The sequence below is a fragment of the Pterocles gutturalis genome, unplaced genomic scaffold (genome assembly GCF_000699245.1).
Source record: "Pterocles gutturalis isolate BGI_N339 unplaced genomic scaffold, ASM69924v1 scaffold49010, whole genome shotgun sequence".
NCBI lineage: Eukaryota > Metazoa > Chordata > Aves > Pterocliformes > Pteroclidae > Pterocles > Pterocles gutturalis.
Genome location: NW_010140073.1, coordinates 12,517 through 33,221, shown reverse-complemented (window position 1 = coordinate 33,221; position 20,705 = coordinate 12,517). Strand labels below are relative to the sequence as shown.

At 37.7% G+C, this 20,705-nt stretch overlaps 1 protein-coding gene across 1 annotated transcript in view; it reads right to left on the bottom strand.

Annotated features, from left to right (window-relative positions):
• Positions 1 to 6,639: 6,639 nt before the first annotated feature.
• The window catches only part of LOC104469135 (ubiquilin-1-like), a 17,519-nt gene continuing 3,453 nt past the window's right edge, over positions 6,640 to 20,705 (bottom strand). Inside the window, 10 exon segments of the mRNA XM_010083521.1 lie at positions 6,640 to 7,161; positions 8,877 to 8,943; positions 8,945 to 9,040; positions 9,367 to 9,482; positions 12,227 to 12,310; positions 13,276 to 13,418; positions 13,898 to 14,141; positions 14,800 to 14,958; positions 15,785 to 16,047; positions 17,223 to 17,338. Of these exon segments, the coding sequence (XP_010081823.1) occupies positions 7,006 to 7,161; positions 8,877 to 8,943; positions 8,945 to 9,040; positions 9,367 to 9,482; positions 12,227 to 12,310; positions 13,276 to 13,418; positions 13,898 to 14,141; positions 14,800 to 14,958; positions 15,785 to 16,047; positions 17,223 to 17,338 (1,444 nt within the window). The 3' untranslated portion in view covers positions 6,640 to 7,005.

The following is a 20,705-nucleotide window of genomic DNA, read 5'->3' as shown; positions in this document are numbered from 1 at the left end:
GAAAAACTGAACATGAGCCGACAGTGTGCGATCGCGGCCCAGAAGGACAACTGGATCCTGGGCTGCATCAAGAGAAGTGTGACTAGCAGGTTGAGGGAGGGGATTCTCCCCCTCTACTCTCCTCTCGTGAGACCCCACCTGCAGTACTGCATCCAGCTCTGGGCCCCACAGTGCAAGAAAGGCATTGAGCTGTTGGAGCAGGTCCAGAGGAGGGCCATGAAGATGATCAGAGGGCTGGAGCACCTCCACTGTGAGGACAGTCTCAGAGAGTTGGGGTTGTTCGTCCTGGAGAAGAGAAGGCTCTGGGGGGACCTTACAGCAGCCTTCCAGTACTTCAAGAGGGCCTACAGAAGAGATGGGGAGGGAATTTTTAAAAGGGCATATAGCAACAGGACAAAGGGTAAGGGATTTAAACTGGAAGAGGGCAGATTTAGACTAGACATTAGGAAGAAATTTTTTCCTGTGAGGGTGGTGAGGCACTGGAACAGGTTGCCCAGGGAAGCTGTGGATGCCCCATCCCTGGAGGTGTTCAAGGCCAAGCTGGATGAGGCTTTGAGAAACCTTATCTAGTGGGAGGCGTCCCCGCCCATGGCAGGGGGGTTGGAACTTGATGATCTTTAAGGTCCCTTAAACGCAAACCATTCTATGATTCTATGATTCTATGAAGTGTAATGGCATCATATTGGCTCTGTTCATCTTCCATGTACAAAGCATACCCATTGAAGTGCAGTGGAGAGTGAGTCAACCAGTGATCTAAGATACTGAATACAAGATTGATAAACATTTCCTTCTTTTAGAAAAACTAACTTACTCTTTCACAGTTGGACCTTCACTTCCCTTTTCTGGTGTGCTTAAAGTCTTTCACCTCAGCTGATTCCCAGTCCAATATATGCCCTTAAAGCTGCTAACACAATTGCTTTAGAGCTGAAAATCAAGCTATTTCTAATATACATTTTTCAGAACTTTTTTTTTGTGATCAGAAAATTCCAAATATCCGATCAGTTACCTAACTCACAGCATTTAGGGTTAAAATCCTTTTTTATTGCCAAACTGTTAAGTTCTTTATGCCTTCTTACCCAAGAGGTGCCTTTTTAGCTTAACTTGATGAAAACTGCAGATAGTTTCTCTAAGAAAGATTTGAGTCACATTCGAATGGAGTGATCTCCATGTGCCATTACATATGGATTATTTTTAGTGTGTTGTGCATTTTTTAAAATTCTAGGATGATGGATAAACTCCTTTAGAAGCAAAGCTCATGTTTCAAAGCATCTTTGGTGTAACTTTTACTTGTATAACCAGCTTAAAAACGTTTTTCTTGGTTCTCATTTTGTATGAGTAATAAGAGCCTTCTGGTTTACTAGACAAACTATTGTGCTTAAATCAGTGCAATAAATGGGCATTATCTGGCTGAAAGTGGGCATTTTTAGATACAGATTTGGGATTGCAGGCATTAACACACCCACCCAGAAGTGGTCTTTTCCTGTTTGTTTGTGACCTAGAGGGAGAATACCAGGCAGTTATCAGTTTTAGTCTGCTTTTGTACACCATAGCAGCACTAGAAAAAATGCTTGCTCTCAATTCAGAGCCCATTTATTGTGAGAGCCAAGGTGCAACCTTAAGACTTGGAGGCAAGGCTAAGTGCAAGACACAGGCATGTCTGTCTGATTCTTAACACCCTCAAATTTCAGACTAGGCATCTCTTCAGACCAAGTGATCCATCAGAACTGTAGAAAGTTTAGTAACTATGAAAATCAAAAGAAATGGCACCCTCTTGTGGTATCTCTGCTTTTAATTAAGTCTTCATATTTTCCCAATACACCATTTTATGAAGAACTTTTCTAATATAGCCATTATTAGATATAGATTTATGGTCACATTTTTTAGAAACAATAAAACTAGATCAGGATACTGCAGTGATTGGAAAGCAGCTGCATCCTGTCACAAACAAATATGATCAACTTGCAAAAATAAAAAGAAAAAATTGGACATCATTTTCAAGAGTGCCGAAAAGACTAGATGCTAATTTTCAGATCTACTTGTCAGCATTTATAGCATGTTCATGAAGTTGCTGGCAGTAACAGAAAATTGTACTCAACACTTGAAAAAACATTCTCTCTTAGAGAAATCTATGTAAGCACCTTGGGATTTGGAAGTCTTTTCTAAACAAAATAGTAATGCTTCAAATTAGGTCGGGATATTTCTCACTCATTTCTCCAATGACAGGAACATTTCCTTCCCTAAACCTTTTAAGATACTTGCCTTTTGCTTTTCCTTAAAGCAAAACACAGTATTTCCACAGTTCACGTGGTGCTGAAAGGACAACAAAGCAACCATTTAAATTAACATGCCGTTAATCTTGTGAATGACAGGTGCAGTTTTCACTACCAGAGTTCAGTACTTTTAGCCTGTTATGTCCTAATTAGCTGGTGGTTGAATGTTGTCATTCCCACTTACATCCTTCCATTAATACCCTTCACTATTCTAGCCTCCACATTAACTAGAAATTATCAGCACCTAAAGCTAGTCCTATTTTGCAGGCCTAGTGTTCATGAGAACCTCCTGTTTCCAAGAAAGGGCAGGTGGCACTATATAGATGAACACAGTAAGATGTTAAACATACACCAATTTTTTGATCTGAAGGTAATGCCAAGCATCTGCATTTCTCTCTCAGAATCTCAGAAGAGGAGGGAGATCTCAGATGGGGACAGACACAGCTAAGAAAACTGCAGACGCCACCCCCCTCAACAAACAAGTAGAAACCAAGATGCCATTACTTTCACTGGAAAGTGCAAATGCAATCTTCAGGAACACAACTTCTTACAGATGCTTTCCTTCTAAAATCTTCCTGCTTGCTTTTTATTTAGAAAATGAAGGTTGCAACACTCTTGGGAAGCTTTTAATTATCTCCATCTGATGTTATATTTATTTTCCCCAACACAGGACCAGGCTTGTGTACTTTGCTGGACAAACTCTTACAACTTACTGTTTTTCTTAAACTTTTGCCAAAGTCCCACATCTTTGAACTTTGCAATGCTAAATCCACAGGGGCTTGCAGGAGCAGATGGCATTTTCCTCTCTACAGGGAAAGCCTGCTTCACTTCTGCCACCCTGTTCACATGGAATGCACAAGTTGCTTAAAAAGAATACTGAACACTTCATAGGGCTGTCTGTGGACTCCAGCACCACAATCTGAGAGAGGGTTACAGATACTGCACAGAAGGTTGTTGTCAATTTAATCAGTTAAGTAGACTGTTATGCACGATTCTGAAAGACAACAAAGCATTACTTCTGTTCACTTATATCCTGTGCATCACAAATTAAAAGATCAAGATGTCAGTCATCCACAACTGCTCTCCAATTTTAATGATGCTGTGCATGTGTGCAGTAGAAGGAAAAGATCACAGAACAATCCCTGTACAGAAGTTTCGTTTACCTGCCCAAACACAATTCTGCACCATTTCATTTACTTACTTTTTTTTAAAAAAAAAAACTTAACACTATATTAGGTATGTTGTATTCAGGTTAGTTGGGCAGTTTATATTTAGCTCAGGTTATTTGGGTGCAAGTTTTCTGTCCATACTTTAAAATACATTTAGCAAGAGCAGCAAAAACTAAGGAGGAAACATCTGGAGTCTGTCATGAGCACAAGTTATCTACGGAATGTACATGCACTATACCTCCTCAAAAGTGTTTATTAAGCAGTTTGTAACATGCTGAGTAAATACTGTACCTGCTACAGCATAAGCATTTTGCAATGCTATAATGACGAAATAAAGATGAATAGATCCCAATAGCAGTATCCATTCATACATTAAACACAAGAAGGGTAGAGTCCTCTTAAACTGCACAGGTTGTCTGTACAGGCAAACAAGCAGACCCAGCTCCCTGCCAGCTCAGCTCTAAATTGAGGCAGTTATTTTATCACGCAGACACTGAACCTGGAACAGAACGTCAGACCACATCCTTTACAAAACTAGCCATCTTGCTGTCATATTCCCAGTAGTTCTGTAATAGTGTTTGATTTCAATGTATGCATTTTAAATCTTTTAAATAGCACCTGTCAGTTCACACTAACAGGAGTTTCAGCTTTTCTCTTTTTGCAGCAGTTACTTTCTCTAGGAGTAGTTTGATCACTGGGTAAGGCAGTTTTGTAGACAATCCTATCAGATCATGTGGTCCTATGTAGGGGAAAAGAAGATAGCAGGAAAATAAAGAGACAGGCTTCAGGCACACAGGATTTCTGGTCCAAAATGCAAGTGGCAGTTTTCAAATACAAGTTATCAAAGTACTCAGAGTTAACCATAAAGTTGCTTCTGAAAGAAGAGATAGATGATACTTCTCAAGAATTTTAAACAGGGACCGGAAAAGGGGCAACAAGTATGGGGGATGAACAGGAACACTGTAATACGCTATTAAACCAACAAGTGTGATCTTTCTTTTATTGTTAAAGATGTAACAAAAAGTCTATCCTACCTATGAACCTTGTTCTACTTACTGTTTTTTGGCAAAACTAAAATTTCTCCTATGCAAAAGATGTCTCAGTGTTCTACCACTACTTGCAAGAAAGTTAGTAACTATTGTCAACTAGGAACAACAGTTACTGATAAATATCAACTGTGTTTCAAGAAGGAAACTTAGCTCAATGGCTCCTTGTAAAATTTAGGTTAATCTCTTGTTGAATTGCAATAAAATTTGACTTCAAATATAGCTTCTCTTCGTTTGTAGCATGCAACTGAAATACTTACATAGATGAACTGAATGTTGTTTCAATAAAGTGTTCATGCTGGTTAGATTAATTGTTTCAGTGTGTTGGTAAAGCTTGGTAAAAATTATTCCCTTTCCACCTCACCCTTTCATTTGACAGCAGCCTTTTTGGATGTTACAGACTGCATTCTGAAAAGGACCGGCCTTCTGAATGCTTTTTTTAAAGCAAGGTCCCAATAAAGCACACTGTAAGGTCAAGTCAAATTAGTTACTTTGAAGATCCTAATAGATAGCCACTGTGAAAATAACTGTAAAATGGCAGTGATTATTCTACAGAAACTATTTGCTATCTGTCACTTCCCTACCACAGCCTTGTACTCAGTGCAATGAACGCTACCCACCCAATAGAAGTCACTGTGAAGGTACCATGATGGGTCTGATCACTGGCGAGGAAATGAAGTAAGAATAATTTTGTACCCAAACTGTAGATATATTAAAAGGCTTTGATTATATTAATCTTACCAATAGATTGCATTTTACTTTATTTCTGTTTATTTAACACTCTGTGCTACTCTATCTATCAGACTTTGATCCAAAGGCAGAGGCTGCCAACCATGAGATTTTTGAACTTTTCCCAATACCATGCATCAGCAGTATTTATTTTACTTACTGGCAAAGTAAGAGACAAGATTACTGCACAGTGAGTGAACCTTCTCTTCCCTGAGAAAGGTACAATGCAGTTACTGCCAACAAAACTGCATATGTGGCTTTGACAAAAATTTTTTAAATTTCACTATATGCTGAAGTGTGCTCAACTTCTTCCTTTATATCACATTATAATGTTGCTTCACCAAACTGATTAACAACTTTGAGTTAAAACAGGTAATTTTAAACTACTTGCAAGCAATGACTTTTAGAGCAAGCTGAATTTATACTGTACCATCAAAAGAAAAAGACTGTTCAAACCAAGTGTTTAAAAGCAATACAGGAATTCAGTGAACATCTTTGCAACTACGCTGTCACTGAAGACTAATAAAAAGCAGATGCTATTCAGTAACACACACAGTAGTGTCTTTTATTTTGCTACCCTCACTTTATGTAAGCTAGTAGTCTTCAACATTATATGCCTTTTACTCTCTTCCCTCCACCTCATGCCCCAGGAGTTGTTTACTTATCTTAGCCCAGAGCTGGTGAATATTCCCTGAGCTTACACTTAAATGCCAACTCTTCAGATGGTCAGTCATCTTGAATTCTAGGTAATCATCACCTGCAACACACTGGGACAAGAGGCTTAAAGATTTTTCAAATTCATTTATTACCTGTGCACAAGAGAAGTAACTACAAAAAAAACCTCAAAAGATATACAGGTTTTTTTACATTATGATTAAAAGAAATTAGAATATCACCTGACTATGAAAGTAAAGTTTCCAATTACAAATCAGAATACATGTTAAAAACTCAATGGAACAAGCCAAAAAGCCTTAGAAGCAGTTCCAGAGCACAGGCAGCACCCCTTTAATTTGCACAATAACAAAGGTAATTTACAGTTAATATTTGTGAATATTGAAACAATGTTACAATGCAAGTTTCTGTACAGTTAAGATGTAAAGAGATAACCAGAACAGTAACTCTAGTATATTTTAACTGAATTTGCTTAAGCATTTTTGCTGAGATGGTTATCAAAGATACTGGAAGATTCTACACCAAAAACATGTCCTAGGACCTTCCCACCCCCCAGCTTTTTTGTGTTACTTATAATCTCATTCTACTGCAATGTGTAAATCTCTAGAAATGAGTTGTCTCCATTGTATATATTGTGTTTATACAAATTAAAGCAAAAAATGGTAGATCACTTAAGTGGTATAAATCTTACAGCATTTTGCTAGCAAAAAAATTACATGCCAAAATCACAGTAAGCAGTATTGGTATCCACAAATTGTAGCTTCAATTAATTTGTTGACTTTTAAATTTTTATTCTACATAAATTACTACTGAAGGCTAATGTTTAAGTAGTAAATAAATTGGACAGTTGTAGGTCAGAAAAAACCTGTTCACCCAACTGTGAAAACTGATAAAAATCACAAATAATGCAGAACAAAAGAAGTGTGATGCATGCAGAGTGAAAACGCAGATTCCCACTGTTTGAAGAAAACTACTGCACTCCACCTTAAAATGCATCAGACCAATTTTAGTTATAACAAGACAATCCCATGAGTCAAAATGAAATAAAGCAAAAATTTTAAAGATTTAAGAGCTGTTATAAAAAATAAATTACATTTTTTTCAAGTTAAAGAAACACTGCTATGAAGGCTGAGAGCCAAGCAGCCTTTCAATAGCTGCATTGATGTCTCCTCCTGTTGCTATTAGCGCTTGTAAGTTTGCTTCACGGTTCAGAAAGCCCATTGCACTCAACTGCTCCAGTTGTTGCTGAAATCGAACTTCTGGATTTTGTAACTGCTAAGAAAAAAATTTCAAGCTATAAAAGCATAATACACACTTAGCAAAGTACAGGATTTAAACATAGTTGGTTCTGCACCACTCCCTGTCTACTGATTTCTGACTACATCTTTTTCAAGATCCCAAAACTATATTATGACATAAATTCAATTCACAATTGAATTATTTTTTTAACAAGTCAGAGTAGCTTCAACTTAAGTGTATCTACACTTACATGACCTTCCCGAAATACAGGGAAAGCTGCTTGGTAAAAAAAAGGATTAAATTAAATTTGGTATATTTATGTCCCATAAACAGTTTAATAAAGATATGTGTACAGGTATTTTTTAAAAATGAAACTGTTCAGCCTAGTAATGTGGAACAGCAAGGATTATGATGATGTCACTGTCGGCAACAGCGAATGTCATAGGTTTTTTTCCTCCTTGACATAAAAATCACCTCTTTTTTTAATGCTCTAAGTATTTATTGAATAAAATGACCAAAATTCTAGTTATTAGAAAGCTTCAGTCTAAGATGAACTGACAGCTGTGGTTATGCGATGATCCTGCTCACACAAACTCATGGCAAAATTCTGCATTATTTCAGTGGTACAATCTTCAGTTCAAAGGCATTTCTGAATCAGAACAATTATAGGAAAATAATACATTGAAGTAATACTGAGAAATCACTTTTTTTAAATCAATGAGTTGATTTAGATACCAACACAAACCTTGCGCAGCTACTGCTAATTTTCCTTTTGCTCTGATTCAACAGTTTCATGCATCAAATTACTATCAGTATTTAAAATCTGCATATGATTCCAAACCAATCCAATGTAAAGACATACTGCTTCCCCCAAGCAAAACTAAACAGAATGTTGACTCAGCATTGTAAGATGTGACAGCGTAATAGGTGAGAATGTATGAGAAAATGGTTTCCTACTGTGACACTGACAAACAGTTTCTTGTTGTTAGATTACAAGAGAAAAAAAGTCTGCCAGATCAGCAAGCTGAACTAGCTCACCCTGTAGCAAGAGAGGAGGAAAAAGCAGGGCAGCCCATTCCACCAGCAGTCTGCCATTACACAGGGTATGTACCACAGTTTAAGCGTACTGTTTCACGCTCTTGAGAGTTAACAGCACGTCTCCTTTAAAGCCAGTCTCATTCACCACCCTACAACTACTGTCAAAGCTGCTACCTTTGCTTGACTTCTGGAGCTCTCTGAAAACTGTTAATCCCACTCAGCATGTTAACAAAATGCACTACAGTCTGGACCTGCAGGATGTCAATGAAGCGATACAGCAAATTCAGGCTCCAAATAAGCACAGTGTGGCTACTCTAAAGTGTGGGACAGAGGCTTAGTCGCAGCTGGAGAGTAGCAGACAGCAATACAGTCAAAAAGCACAGAACTAATGGTGTTCAATATGCTTAAGCTTTTCTCCTGCCTGAGCCCGCACTTCACTTGTCACTGAAACTTATGACCTCAATCTGCCTCAATCTTTCCAAGCATTCCAGAAGTTAAAGGGTTTTCAGAGGACACATTTACTCAAAGGTAATGCCGGAAAAATCCAGCATTTACTTGCACAGCTGCAACAGCACATTTAAGCCTCCTCTGCTCTCCTTAACCAGAAGTATCCAGGGAGCTCTCCCTTTAACTATCAGCCTCCTTTCTAGTGGTTTACAATGGAAAAATGAAGTAAGAATTTTTAAAAATTAGAATATACTGATGAACTTTACCTGAGCATTTGCAGCAGCAAGTGCCTGCAACATTTGCTGGACAAACTGCTGGTGACCTGGTTTTTTTTTTTGCTGGACTTGTATTTTCACTGGGAAAAGAACTAGGTACAGGGGACCCCGTAGGAGCTCCAGTGCTTCCCAATCCACCTAAACCCAGATTAAATCTGCATAAATGACAGAAAAAGAAATATACCACTTGAATTGTTAATACTAGCTTGTCTCTTCTCATTTATTTAATTGCTGAGTAAAAATCCTGTCAAAGAGTGGATGATAATTTAAGTAAAGTACCAAGACAAAGACCAGAGTCATGACTGTTTAGAAGTACATGGCAGCCAAAAAAGTAAGACATTCTAAAACAAGTTTAGTTAAACTAAAGAAGTTAGGAGGAGGAGTCTTTAATAAAAACTGGGTAAATGTCTACATGTTTAAAGAATGAACAACATAACACAAGAGAAAAGTTCTTGTTGAAATTTGTAAGACTGATTCTTACCCTGGTATAAGCCCCGGTGCTTCTGTTGCTAGTGTTTGCAAGCCCTGCTGAATCTGTAGCAAAGCTTGCATCGCTCTAGGGTTTGACATAGCTGATAATGTGTCAGGATTCTGCATCTAAGAAAAGGAGAGAAGCTCTTAATCATATGCAGATGGTCAAGGTTAATCTTTATCACTAGATGTTTTATAGAGTCCAACACAATTTCCAAACTTGTTTTTCAACTTTATATTTGAATATCTACATTAAATCCTTCAGGTTTTTTTTTTTCTTTTTTGAGAAAACTTCCATAGGAGGTGATCAATGAACTCTCTAGATGTGGACAAAGCCTTTCAAATGAGAAGTACACACGGAGAAGTATTTTTCATTACCTCTTCCAGCAGACTTCTTCACCTTTCAAAGCCATAGGACTGTATTACACCAACATCATTCTAGAATTAGTCTCCTATATTATACTACTGGTAGACAACAATACTGAACACAATGAAACTTGACCGATAGATAAGAAGAGATTACACAATATTTCTTTTTCCTAGTTAAATTCAGACCACAGCAATTTGAGCAAAACTATTTGTATCTGTAGTGCCCTCACAGCCTACAGAAATGCAAATACACTGCACGTAAGTGTAGGATATTCAAGGGCTCTCATTCTACTGTGACTTCAATTAAAAACTGTCTTTCACATCCGGAGATAATTTAAAAGGCAAATCCTTTTCATTTCTGAATTAAATGCCCAGAAATCTATTTTAGATACAAAACCAAAACCAATGGCTTATGCTCACCTCTGCTTAGAGATGCCACAGGTAAGTGAAAAGTAATGTGTCAGAGTCACAAATGACAGTCTTGGTAGCCAGACCTACTTCAAATAGCATGCAGGCTTATTCATCTCAGCAGCCTTCACTTGGCAACTAGACCAAATTCCTTTTGCTACAAAAATGTTTTTGATTCACATAGAAATGCACAGGTTAAGGTTAAACTGGTGCAAAGCAGAACTGCAGAATAGGATATGAAGAACTGTGGTCTGGAATATGGGTGCATAATGAGACTTAAACACAGTAGTTGCTAATATTCTCCATTCAGCTCTTGGAATCTTATCTTCCTGATAGCTAGAAGTCAGAGAATAACTAAATATATATCTGGTAAAGTTTACCTAAATTTTAAAGAGGGAAATATTTTGGGTTCTCCAAAGAAAGATGCTTCAATTTCTTAAGAAAATATTTAAATCATGACTTACTGTATGATATTTGGAGTTGTTTTACAGAAATGGTGGGCCAACAATTCTCAGAGCACTTAGGTGACCTGCATCTTGTCTCTATTAAATGTTATTAATTCCATCTGTTAAGTAGCAGCCATTCTTGTTAAGACTTGTATAAAAGCTGCAGATGGAGTAGCTCAACAGATGAATATTCCTAGTTCTGCTGGGCAATTGCCCTTTTTTGCAAGAGATGACTTCCATTATGCACAGGAACATGACATGGTTTCTGTCACCCAATCCATATAAATGCCAGTAGATGAAGCAAGTATGAGCTGCAATACTGTTAACATTCTGACAATACCCACCTATTTCTCCAGTTTACTTCAGCTGCTAATGCTGCTGATCATCTGACCTAACACAGTCAATAAAACAGCAAACTAGCTGTGCAGATAAACCCCAAGGTGATACTGACAGAAGGAGATACCCAAACGAAACAGAAAATATTCCTAATGTGCCTTCATTAATTACCATTTATTCACATATTTCAAAACATACAATGTGGTACCAGCTCTTCAGATAGAATCATAGAATGACCCGGGTTGGAAGGGACCTCAAGGATCATGTAGTTCCAACCCCCCTGCCTGGCAGGGCCACCAAACATACACATTTACTAGATCAGGTTGCCCAGGGCCCCGTCCAACCTGGCCTTGAACACCTCCAAGGACGGGGCATCCACAACCTCCCTGGGCAGCCTGTTCCAGGGCCTAACCACTCTCCTAGTAAAGAACTTCCCCCTAACATCCAACCTAAATCTTCCCTCCTTCAACTTGTATCCATTTCCCCTAGTCCTGCTATTGTCGGCCCTTTCAAAGAGTTTACTCCCCTCCTGAGTCATCACAAAGCAGGGGCATTATGAAACACTACAGCCATTCATGTGGTTGAGACAATTTAAAGTTTCTTCTGAACACTGAACTTGGTACTGTAATTCATGTATGTGTTAATTATTTTACTCAAAACTCCCTGTGTGCAACCTCATCTTGGCAATACACATTTGCTCTCATTTGTGAGGGTTGCCTAATGGTGGAACTCAGGCACTGGATTAAGTTCTCAATTCCTAAAAAAAAAAAAAAAAAAAAATCTTGCTCCTATTTAGAGAACACAGTGCTACTACAACCCATGGCAGCTAATACCAAGCAGATACCTGGGCTGCAAGCACAATGTTGTTAATGAAAACATGGTGGAAGGCCAACCTTTACAGGCAAAAAACTTCAGAACCCACTTCTTTTAAATTAGCTAATAGCTTGAGTCTTTCAAGGCATGCTGTAAAATCTCTTTACTGAAATGCTTAAAGCAGGTTTGAAGAGGTACAAGAAAAGCATACCGAAACTTTATTCTAGTAGTGGGAAAAGTACAAATATTTTTAATTTGCAAAACAAATCATGTGGCAAACAGGTATTCTCTGTCCGTTGCACAATAAGAACAATTACTCCTTTTAAGCAAAGAAGCAAGAGCAAATCTAAGCAGACAAAATATCCACTAGAAGTCACGTTTAACTTCTGAAAGGGATGGAGACATTAAGCAAGAATTCATTAGCAAGGGACACTAATTTATTGAAAACATTGCTCATTGACTTGCAGATGTTTATTAACGGCTAGTATCTCATCTTACTTGCTGAAGGAAAGTAGGAAGTTGTTGTCTCATTTGTTCCTGAAGTTGAGGATTTCCAGCAAATAAAGGATTATTCAACATCATCTAAAGGACAAAAATATTTAACTTCAAAGATCAGGCAGTAAAAACCACAGGGGGTTCCAACACAACTGCTTACACAGTAATAGTTTATGAAAGTAACTTTAACAACAATCATCATCATCATCATCATCTACTTCTCGTTTGCCCAAAACTTGTTATGAAACACCAGTCTGAACACATTGCAGGTTTTTTTGGGGGGTTTTTCTTGTTGTTGTTTTGGTTTTGTTTGGTTGTTTTCTTAAATCTTTTAAATGAATGAATTGCCAGGTACTTCCCAAGACAACCTGATTTACATTACAAGAAAATCCTTTTCTGCTCAGCCTCCACTACAGACCTAAGTGATAGTTTCCCTCTAAATATCCCAGTGAATATTTAATACAGAAAAGATAATTTTTAAATGTCAGTTCAGGATTTGACTTTGGATATTGCTGCTTTAAGTAAAATTTGAAGGCAGTGCTATGATACCATTCATAAAACAGCATCTTCACTTTTACAGTGAGCATGGGTCACAAAAGAGAAGTCAAAACCGAAATAATGCCTAGATACGGCACAAACTCCCCTCTAGTCAAGTCTCTCCTCCCAAGCTAGTGGGAGTACTTGTTTACTGACAGATCTACCTTAATTTACAACCAAAGCATTTGTTTTGTCTGTTTATCATGTTTTGTCTGTTTATCATGCTGGGTTACAAGTTTAGGGCTGCACGAAACATACACAAACTTACAAATTATTTTAGAAGCATGCCTGGCATAATGTCCAACTACAAACTGAAGAGGCTCACTGCAACAAATTGTTAAATGTAAGAAGGTAATAATTTCAGTGAGTTAGGCATTAACATTAAAAACTGGGCCATTCACATAACTGTTGAGATGTTGGCACAAGTGAAAATTTAACTGTATTCTAGATTCAGCGTTTTTTATTTTTCTTTTACTTCAAAGCACACAACACATTACTATACCAAATGCATTTACCTGTACTGCAAGATCAGGATTCTGGCTTAATGACTGCATCATGCTTCTCATATAGGGTGCAGACAACATATTCTGCATAAGTTGTGGGTTTTCCGTTATCTGCTGTAATAAACTCTGCATTCCTGGTGTGTTGAACATACCAGCTTTAAAAAAGTAAAGGCCACTTTAGTAAACATTCTGACTATTATTAGACAAATTAGACTACCTAAAAACAGGGTAAAACCACTTGGTTTCCAAGAGTTTTAGCCCCTGAAATACACCTCAATATGGTTCTGCTTACAGACGCATCTACCGTAGAAGACAAGACAGAGGCTGTATCCAACAAGCAGTCCCACTAAGTATCGACATTATCAGCTGTTTTCGCCTTTGCCTCCAGACAGGAAAAATACTATAATTCATCTAGAGATTCCCTACCTTTGTTATTTTAAGGCAATAAATAAGTACTATTATTAATCTCAGTTTACTCTTCATGTTTTTCTACAGAGGACGTTGATATTAGTCAAATGTTCTACAAAAGTAAATAGCAATAAAAACTTTGAATCAAAAACTCTCAAATGAAAGAATGATTTCAGTAAACTCCTAAGTATGTGACAAATATATACAACTGCAATAACAAACACACCTCCTAGACCAGGTCCTAAATTTGGTACAGTTGAGCTCTGTCCCATACTGCCAGAGGTGCTGTTTCCAGCATTACTATTGTCACCATTCTCTCCGCTGGTGCTGGTACTTGTTGTGGAAGCCTGGGAGCTGGACTGAGGAGCCCAAGGGTTTGGTAGAGGATCTCTATTTTCTGTACGAGATGGCTGACTGTCCCCTCCTGCTGATGCATTGCTTACTAAAGAAGCAAATGGGTTACCTCCAAACTACAGAGGAAGGAAAGCAAACATGCATTATCTACTAAAGCCAACCATTTTTAAGTCTGATATAAATAGCAAGTTACCTTTCCAAAACTACACATGATGGTAAATGTTCATGGCTCTTGATCAGTTATACTCGCTATCCTACAGTAATTCATTGTAAATATTCTGAACAGATGCCAATATTGACGGATACAACATTGAGCATCTCCAAAAAAATTAAATCACATTTCTTTTTGAAAGCAGTGTTGCTACTACATAGCTATTTTGATCACATTAAGACCACATCTTGCATAATGGTTTCCAACTTCAAAGCCTTTTTTTCTGCTTATCTTAGGTTCCAAGTTACTAAACACACCCTTAAAAATTTTTCCTGGACCTCAGAATTTTAAGGCAAAGAACTAAACGAATTCAAATTTAAGTAATACAGAAATCCATTAACTTCAAAATAGCTTCTCAGACACACAAAGTGATACCCGTATTTCTTCAAGCTTAGAAAAGCACAGAATTTTTAAAGATCTTTCCTCTCAAAAGTAAGAGGCCACATAGTGACCTAAAGCTTCAAGAAATGATTTTTCAAGTACGTTTGGAAACTTACGTTACTTACGTGCTTTTATTTTTTTTTAAAAATTTACTTTCAGTGGCACATGCAATCTTTTCTTACCTGTTCCTGTGCTGCATTCAACATTGGCTCCTGGATATCTGTGTACATACGTCGCAAGGCATTGTATCCACCTGGTATACTTTCAAGGTTGCTCAAGGCTCGGTCTTGGTTTCGCATCATTTCTTGCATCATTGCAGGGTTTCTAGCAAGTTCTAGTGTCTAGGGAAGTGGAATGTTTAATATGTATTAATAAGAAATCCCTTCAAAAGTGAAAATGTCAGCATTTGTCAATATCTCAGTTACCACTGTCTAAATAAGTTTCAAATTATGATTAAAGTCAAATCAAGATGTCAGCTTAGTGGGAGTCAAATGAATTAGATATTTAGTCAGGATACTACCACAACCATCACTACGCTGGTTGAGTCAGGAAGCACTTGCTAAACGGAAGAAAAACCTTGCATGAACTATTCTTTCCTTTCTTCATCTTTTCAGCACAATATACTCCTACCATTTCTAACACTGCTACAGCAGGCTTTCTATAACATGACCTTTAAAATAAATGCCCACATTTTCAAAAGTATCCATTTGGTTTTTTGATACCCCTCTGCCACGGAGCATATCTTACATACCATCTAATTCTAAAAGCACACAGAAGTACCCACAGCTAGATAAAATGAAAATGTTTAGTGTTTAGGAGAATTACTACTGTTGGTAAATGCACTGTTGGCGAGACAATGCAAGGTTTCAAGTGCAAAAAGGGACATCTAACTACCCTCAGAAGACATGATTACACAGTCTTCAATGTCTTTCAAAACTATGCTGCAGATTTTTTGAATTATCAGTCAATTAATTAACAACAACAATTAACAACTAGAAATACAAACATCAGTTAACTGCCTACAGTAACCTTTTATGGATTTGTCTGACAAGTCTAAATACTTCAAGAATGTTTAAGTACTCAACTAAGCATGTCCAATTCCTACTTTGTTGTTCACAGCTACAATGTAATCAGAGGTCACGAACTTACAGAGATCCTTCTGCGTACCTGTCTCATTATATCTGGATTATTCAGCATGTGACTGATTTCTGGATTTCTCTGTATCAGTTGCTGCATTTGAGGGTTAGCCATAATTAACTGCCTCATCAGGTCAGGATTTGAAAGCATGCTCTGAACAAATGGGTTTTCCATTATCTGAACCATCATTTCTGGGTTTGACAGAAGTTGCCGTTGCATCTGACTTTGCAACTCTGAAAAGTTTGATGTATTTAAGCCCAGGCTACTCAGACCTGCCAAACCTCCAAGGCCACCTTTAAGAAGATGAGAAAAAAAATATAATTGAACTTTTAGCTTCTAGTATACTTCTAAACACATCCACGTTCTTTCTAAATACAAAATACTTAAACATATCCCACACTTCAAAATAATGAAAACTCCATATTTGAAAGCTGTTAAGGAGTTATCCACTAAGACTGTTCTTTAAATAACAAGACACATAAATAAAAATCCAACAAACTGCATCCGAAATATAAATTGTTACAATTCTAACAGCTTATCCTTTCATCTTCCACAACTAAGATACAAGGGATGTTTGAGTTTTGGAGCCTTAGGTTCTCCCCGCCCCCAACACAGTGCATTTATAAATAACCATTTAGCTGTCTCCTCTTGGCTAGAGTATACCAAGAGAGATGTCCCAATATAACTCAAATTTCCTCTTCTAATTAAAAGTAGAGGTGCTCTTCTTACTAATGTACCAAGAACTAATCATGCTTTGAATTCCCTTCCTTTCTTGAGTACAAACAAAGACTTTCAGAAGATACCAGTCAGTCTGAAGAACTGTTTACACCTAAAAAAGCAATTGCTTACTATGGTTAGCTTTCCAATTCTACCTCTCCCTGACCTCACAAAAGGAAATGAGATGAAAAACAACGAACCAAAAACTCCACTGTGATTGTGGAAATAGATAGTATTCGTAAGTTGGTAGACTGCAGCCTCTTTATTCATGCAAGAGAAGACTCTTAATACCATCAGACTTGGAACCTGAGAAACACTGAATTGTAATATTAGTAGCAATTTTGCTACTTCTGTTCCAGATCTTGCCTTCATGTTACAGGTCCAACTTCATCAATACTCTCCTCACAGCAATTCAGATACACTTTTACGGAGCACAAGGACATTGAAAGGAGTTTCATTACCCACAGTACTAGAATATAACATCAGTGGCACCTTACTACTGAAGGTGAAACAGCACAAGTCTGAAGTTCTGCATAACAATTAAGGAAACAACTGTCCTCTGATAACTTACTGACGAGAAACCTTCTACAACTAATACTACAGACATTTGTAATCATTTTTTGGGGTGGTGCGTTTGTTTACTTGTTGTTTTTTTTTTTAAAGCTCTGTCCGCATTAGAATAAAGCTTCAGGGACAATCACCTTGAATCCAAGAGAAGACACCCACCATGCCACCTAACAAATATTCTTACCCAAGCCAAAAGGGCTACTATTTGTTGAAGCTGATGTTGAGGTACTACTGCTTGATGTTGATGTGGTAGCAGTACTCCCAGAGGTGTTTGCTTGTTGAGCTGTATGGTCTTGTGATCTAAAAAAAGCAAGTTTAAAAGTTGCAAGTTTAACAAATTAATTTAAATAATACCATTAAATACACGAATAGAGTCATAAATTAGAATATTAATTTACATGTTGCTTCTTTCTCAAAAAAAAAATCACACTATTATCTCCAGATGGCTTCCTGTAACAATTCTTTCTCAGATATCTGTAATGTCATCAGTTTTTCAGAACAGTAGTTTTAAACATTGAAAATGGATGGGCACCACTGCAGCCATTACCACCTTCTCATTCCCCACAATGCCTGCCAGTGAATTGTTTCCTCTGTCCTTACCTTGCTTTAAGGATCCTTGCCTTATTCCGCTATATCCAAATGCTACTGATTACATGCTTGGGGCTTAAAGAAATAAAGCCTAGTAAGATTTCATGTCAGATTTATTTTATGCCACATCTTTAACAGGATGCCTTACTCACTGTGAAATTCAGTTAACATCTTATTTCCTTAGAAAACAAACATCAGAATTTCAATAACCTTTAAGACTGCACAAACATGGTAAACACATAGTTATGGAAAGTTAAAGCCAGCATAATTTAGTGCAGACACTAAAGGCTGCTCAGGTCATATACTCGCCACAGCTTTCCACTGCAGTGGCATAAACATGGGTGCTGCCATGTAGTAAAAGAGATCAAGGAACCGCACTTGTGTAAAGCTAACCTGGCTTCTATTCAAAAGAAAAGAGGCTAGCTTGAAAACTAATTCAGTTCTCCAGTCTTGTTCAACAAACAATCTCAAATGCCTGTACCTGCAGAACTACAGCATAAAATAACTTGTAGAAAAGAAGAATTCAGACCTCACACAAAGATTTGAGGATTCAGTAGTACACTAAATTTCATACCTCAGTTCATCTCAGAGTACCTTTCAGCTATAGCAAAATTCTGTGCTTGTTTCACTAAAGCAAAGACTGGAAAAACAAACCAACTAACCAAACCAACCAACACACTCCAAGCAAACAAATACCAAAAAACCCCCCAAGCCCAACTGATGCTTCAGGTCCAGAGGCTTCCCTGAGGTTTCCAAAAGTTCCCTGACTCCAGGCAAAACCACAGACAGAAACCAAAGGACAATGAAGCACTTTGCACACTTCAACACTAGCTTGTAAGTAGCCCATCTGCTGGTGTACCCTGCTGATTTGACCAGCATTCTTGTAAATAGGTAAATAAAACATAGCACGCCAAGTCAAGAAGGTATATGGTGCCCTGGGACCAAATCACCTCATTCAAGTTCTTACTGATATTCTGGGTGTGAAGGAGGAGAAATGAATTTGAGTTCACAAGATCTACCAGTTCTTCTAAATCTTAGAGTCCACGGTGATTCTTAAGGATTCAGTTTTGTATATTTTAATTTGTATTCCTTTCTTGTTTACTTTCAGGTCTATCAAAACACACCCAGATTCTGTTGAATTAAAACCTGTTTTAATTCAACTCGGCTCCCGAGAAGAGCTAGCACTAACACTTTGCAACATTAACTGCAACTGTGAATTCTGAACACAAGACTGCCCTTAGCCAAGCAACTGTAACTTCAATAAGGAAGATTATAGATGGTATACTGACCACACATCTTCTGCTCAAATATTTGCTTTCCTTTGGTCCAGAAAACACATAAATCTTTCCTCCATAAGCAAAAGAAAAATAACAAGCACAAAACCCTATTTTGTTTTTCAGCTAAGAAAGTATTTTGAGAAGGAACTGTACCTCTTCATGTAACAGACAGGAAAGGTTCTCAAAGCAGGACAGAAAAGCAGATGAGGCTGAAAACTTGCCATTCATAGTGCTCCTATGGAAATTGGGAGAATTCAAATTTCTTCAGGGAGAAACCCTGAAGAAAACGGTTCAAGCATCAAGCCTGTCAGCCCCAAGCCTTTGAGTGAGTGAAATTCCTGTAAAGCGCACATCATTTTTTATATCCACTTTGCCATTATGTTTTCTTCTGTCGCTTGTGAACATATTATAGGTGTTGACTTGGAACTTCATATTCAGAAATTCAATGCACCTTCACTGCCTGTTGCTAATCACTGAGTGCTACTTTGACACTATACAGGCCAGGTTATGAGATTACACTGAAAGTCTGTATAATTCTGGAAAATGCAGCACACAGTAATAAAATTGCCTTTTTTCAACAAGGATTAGTGGGGATATATGAGGATTCCTATTTGAAAGTTACATCTAATATTGTTTAGAAGGGAAAAGATCATCTTCAGACCTAGTTTTGGAAAAACACTTTTGTTTATTTGGATATAAAGCAGCGACTGTAGCAGGAACAGTTAACGGAAAAGTAAATGGCATAGTGTAAAGTGGTTGGGAACAATCCAATCTTGATACTTGTGGCTGAAAACAAACACTTGCCAGGCCACACTGTCAGGGTCTAAGTCTTGCTTTTTGGGTCAAGCATAAAATCCAGGTATTCCAGTATGAAGAACACTGAGATTGTTCAGGACAATGCCATAGTTTCTCAAAAGTTATTTTCATTGTGCTCGCAATTCTGTTTAGCAGGTTTAGGAGCATTTTTTTAGTTCATTCAAGCAAAGCCAGTAGGTGAAAACATTACTGCCTCATTTGAAGATAAGGCAGATACATGCAAAGGGTCTATAGTTTTTTGTTTGTACTTGCTTGTCCGAGATATGATTAAAACATTCCAAAGATAATTGTAATACACTCTTCTAAAATTATTTTTAAAAGTGGGAGGAGAGAGGAGACATGGATTGCAACGCTGATAGGAACAATGCAAGGATACCAATAATTCCCCAAAAGCCATAAATGTGGCATTGTGCATGGGTGCTCCTTTGGCCAAAGGCAAAGTACAAGGAAGTATGAGAGACTGACACTGGTATTTCAGTAGGTATAGTTATTGCTGGTCCAACCTATGAACCCTCGGAAGACTGTGCAAGTCAAAAGCTTCCTGCTATCACTACTCATGAAGCCTCTCTGCCACACGCAAGACCACAGGTAAAAAAAAGCTGAAGTCATGACAAGAGCAGAATACTAGTTTAGATGCATGGAACAAAAAATTGTAGTCTTAGCTAATATTGTATATGAGATTGGGATGGCTATCAGGCCTAATTTTCAGGCTAGGGAGGCATAAGGCAGGGAAAAGACCTGCCAGTGCAAACAAAAGTGTGTTGACAGAGACAAGACTCTTGGACCAAGAAGATAGTCCCACCAGGATGTGAGCATGTAATTGAAGACATCAATTAAACAGATGCCTACATGTAATGTTAATGCTACCAATGTCAACAGATTCCTAAACTTAATGTTAATGCTACTAATAGGCCTTTGTGACCTGATGAGGTCTAGAAAGGGAAAGCGTATTTCTTTTCTCTCTTAAGTTCCATGCTCTCTCCTTT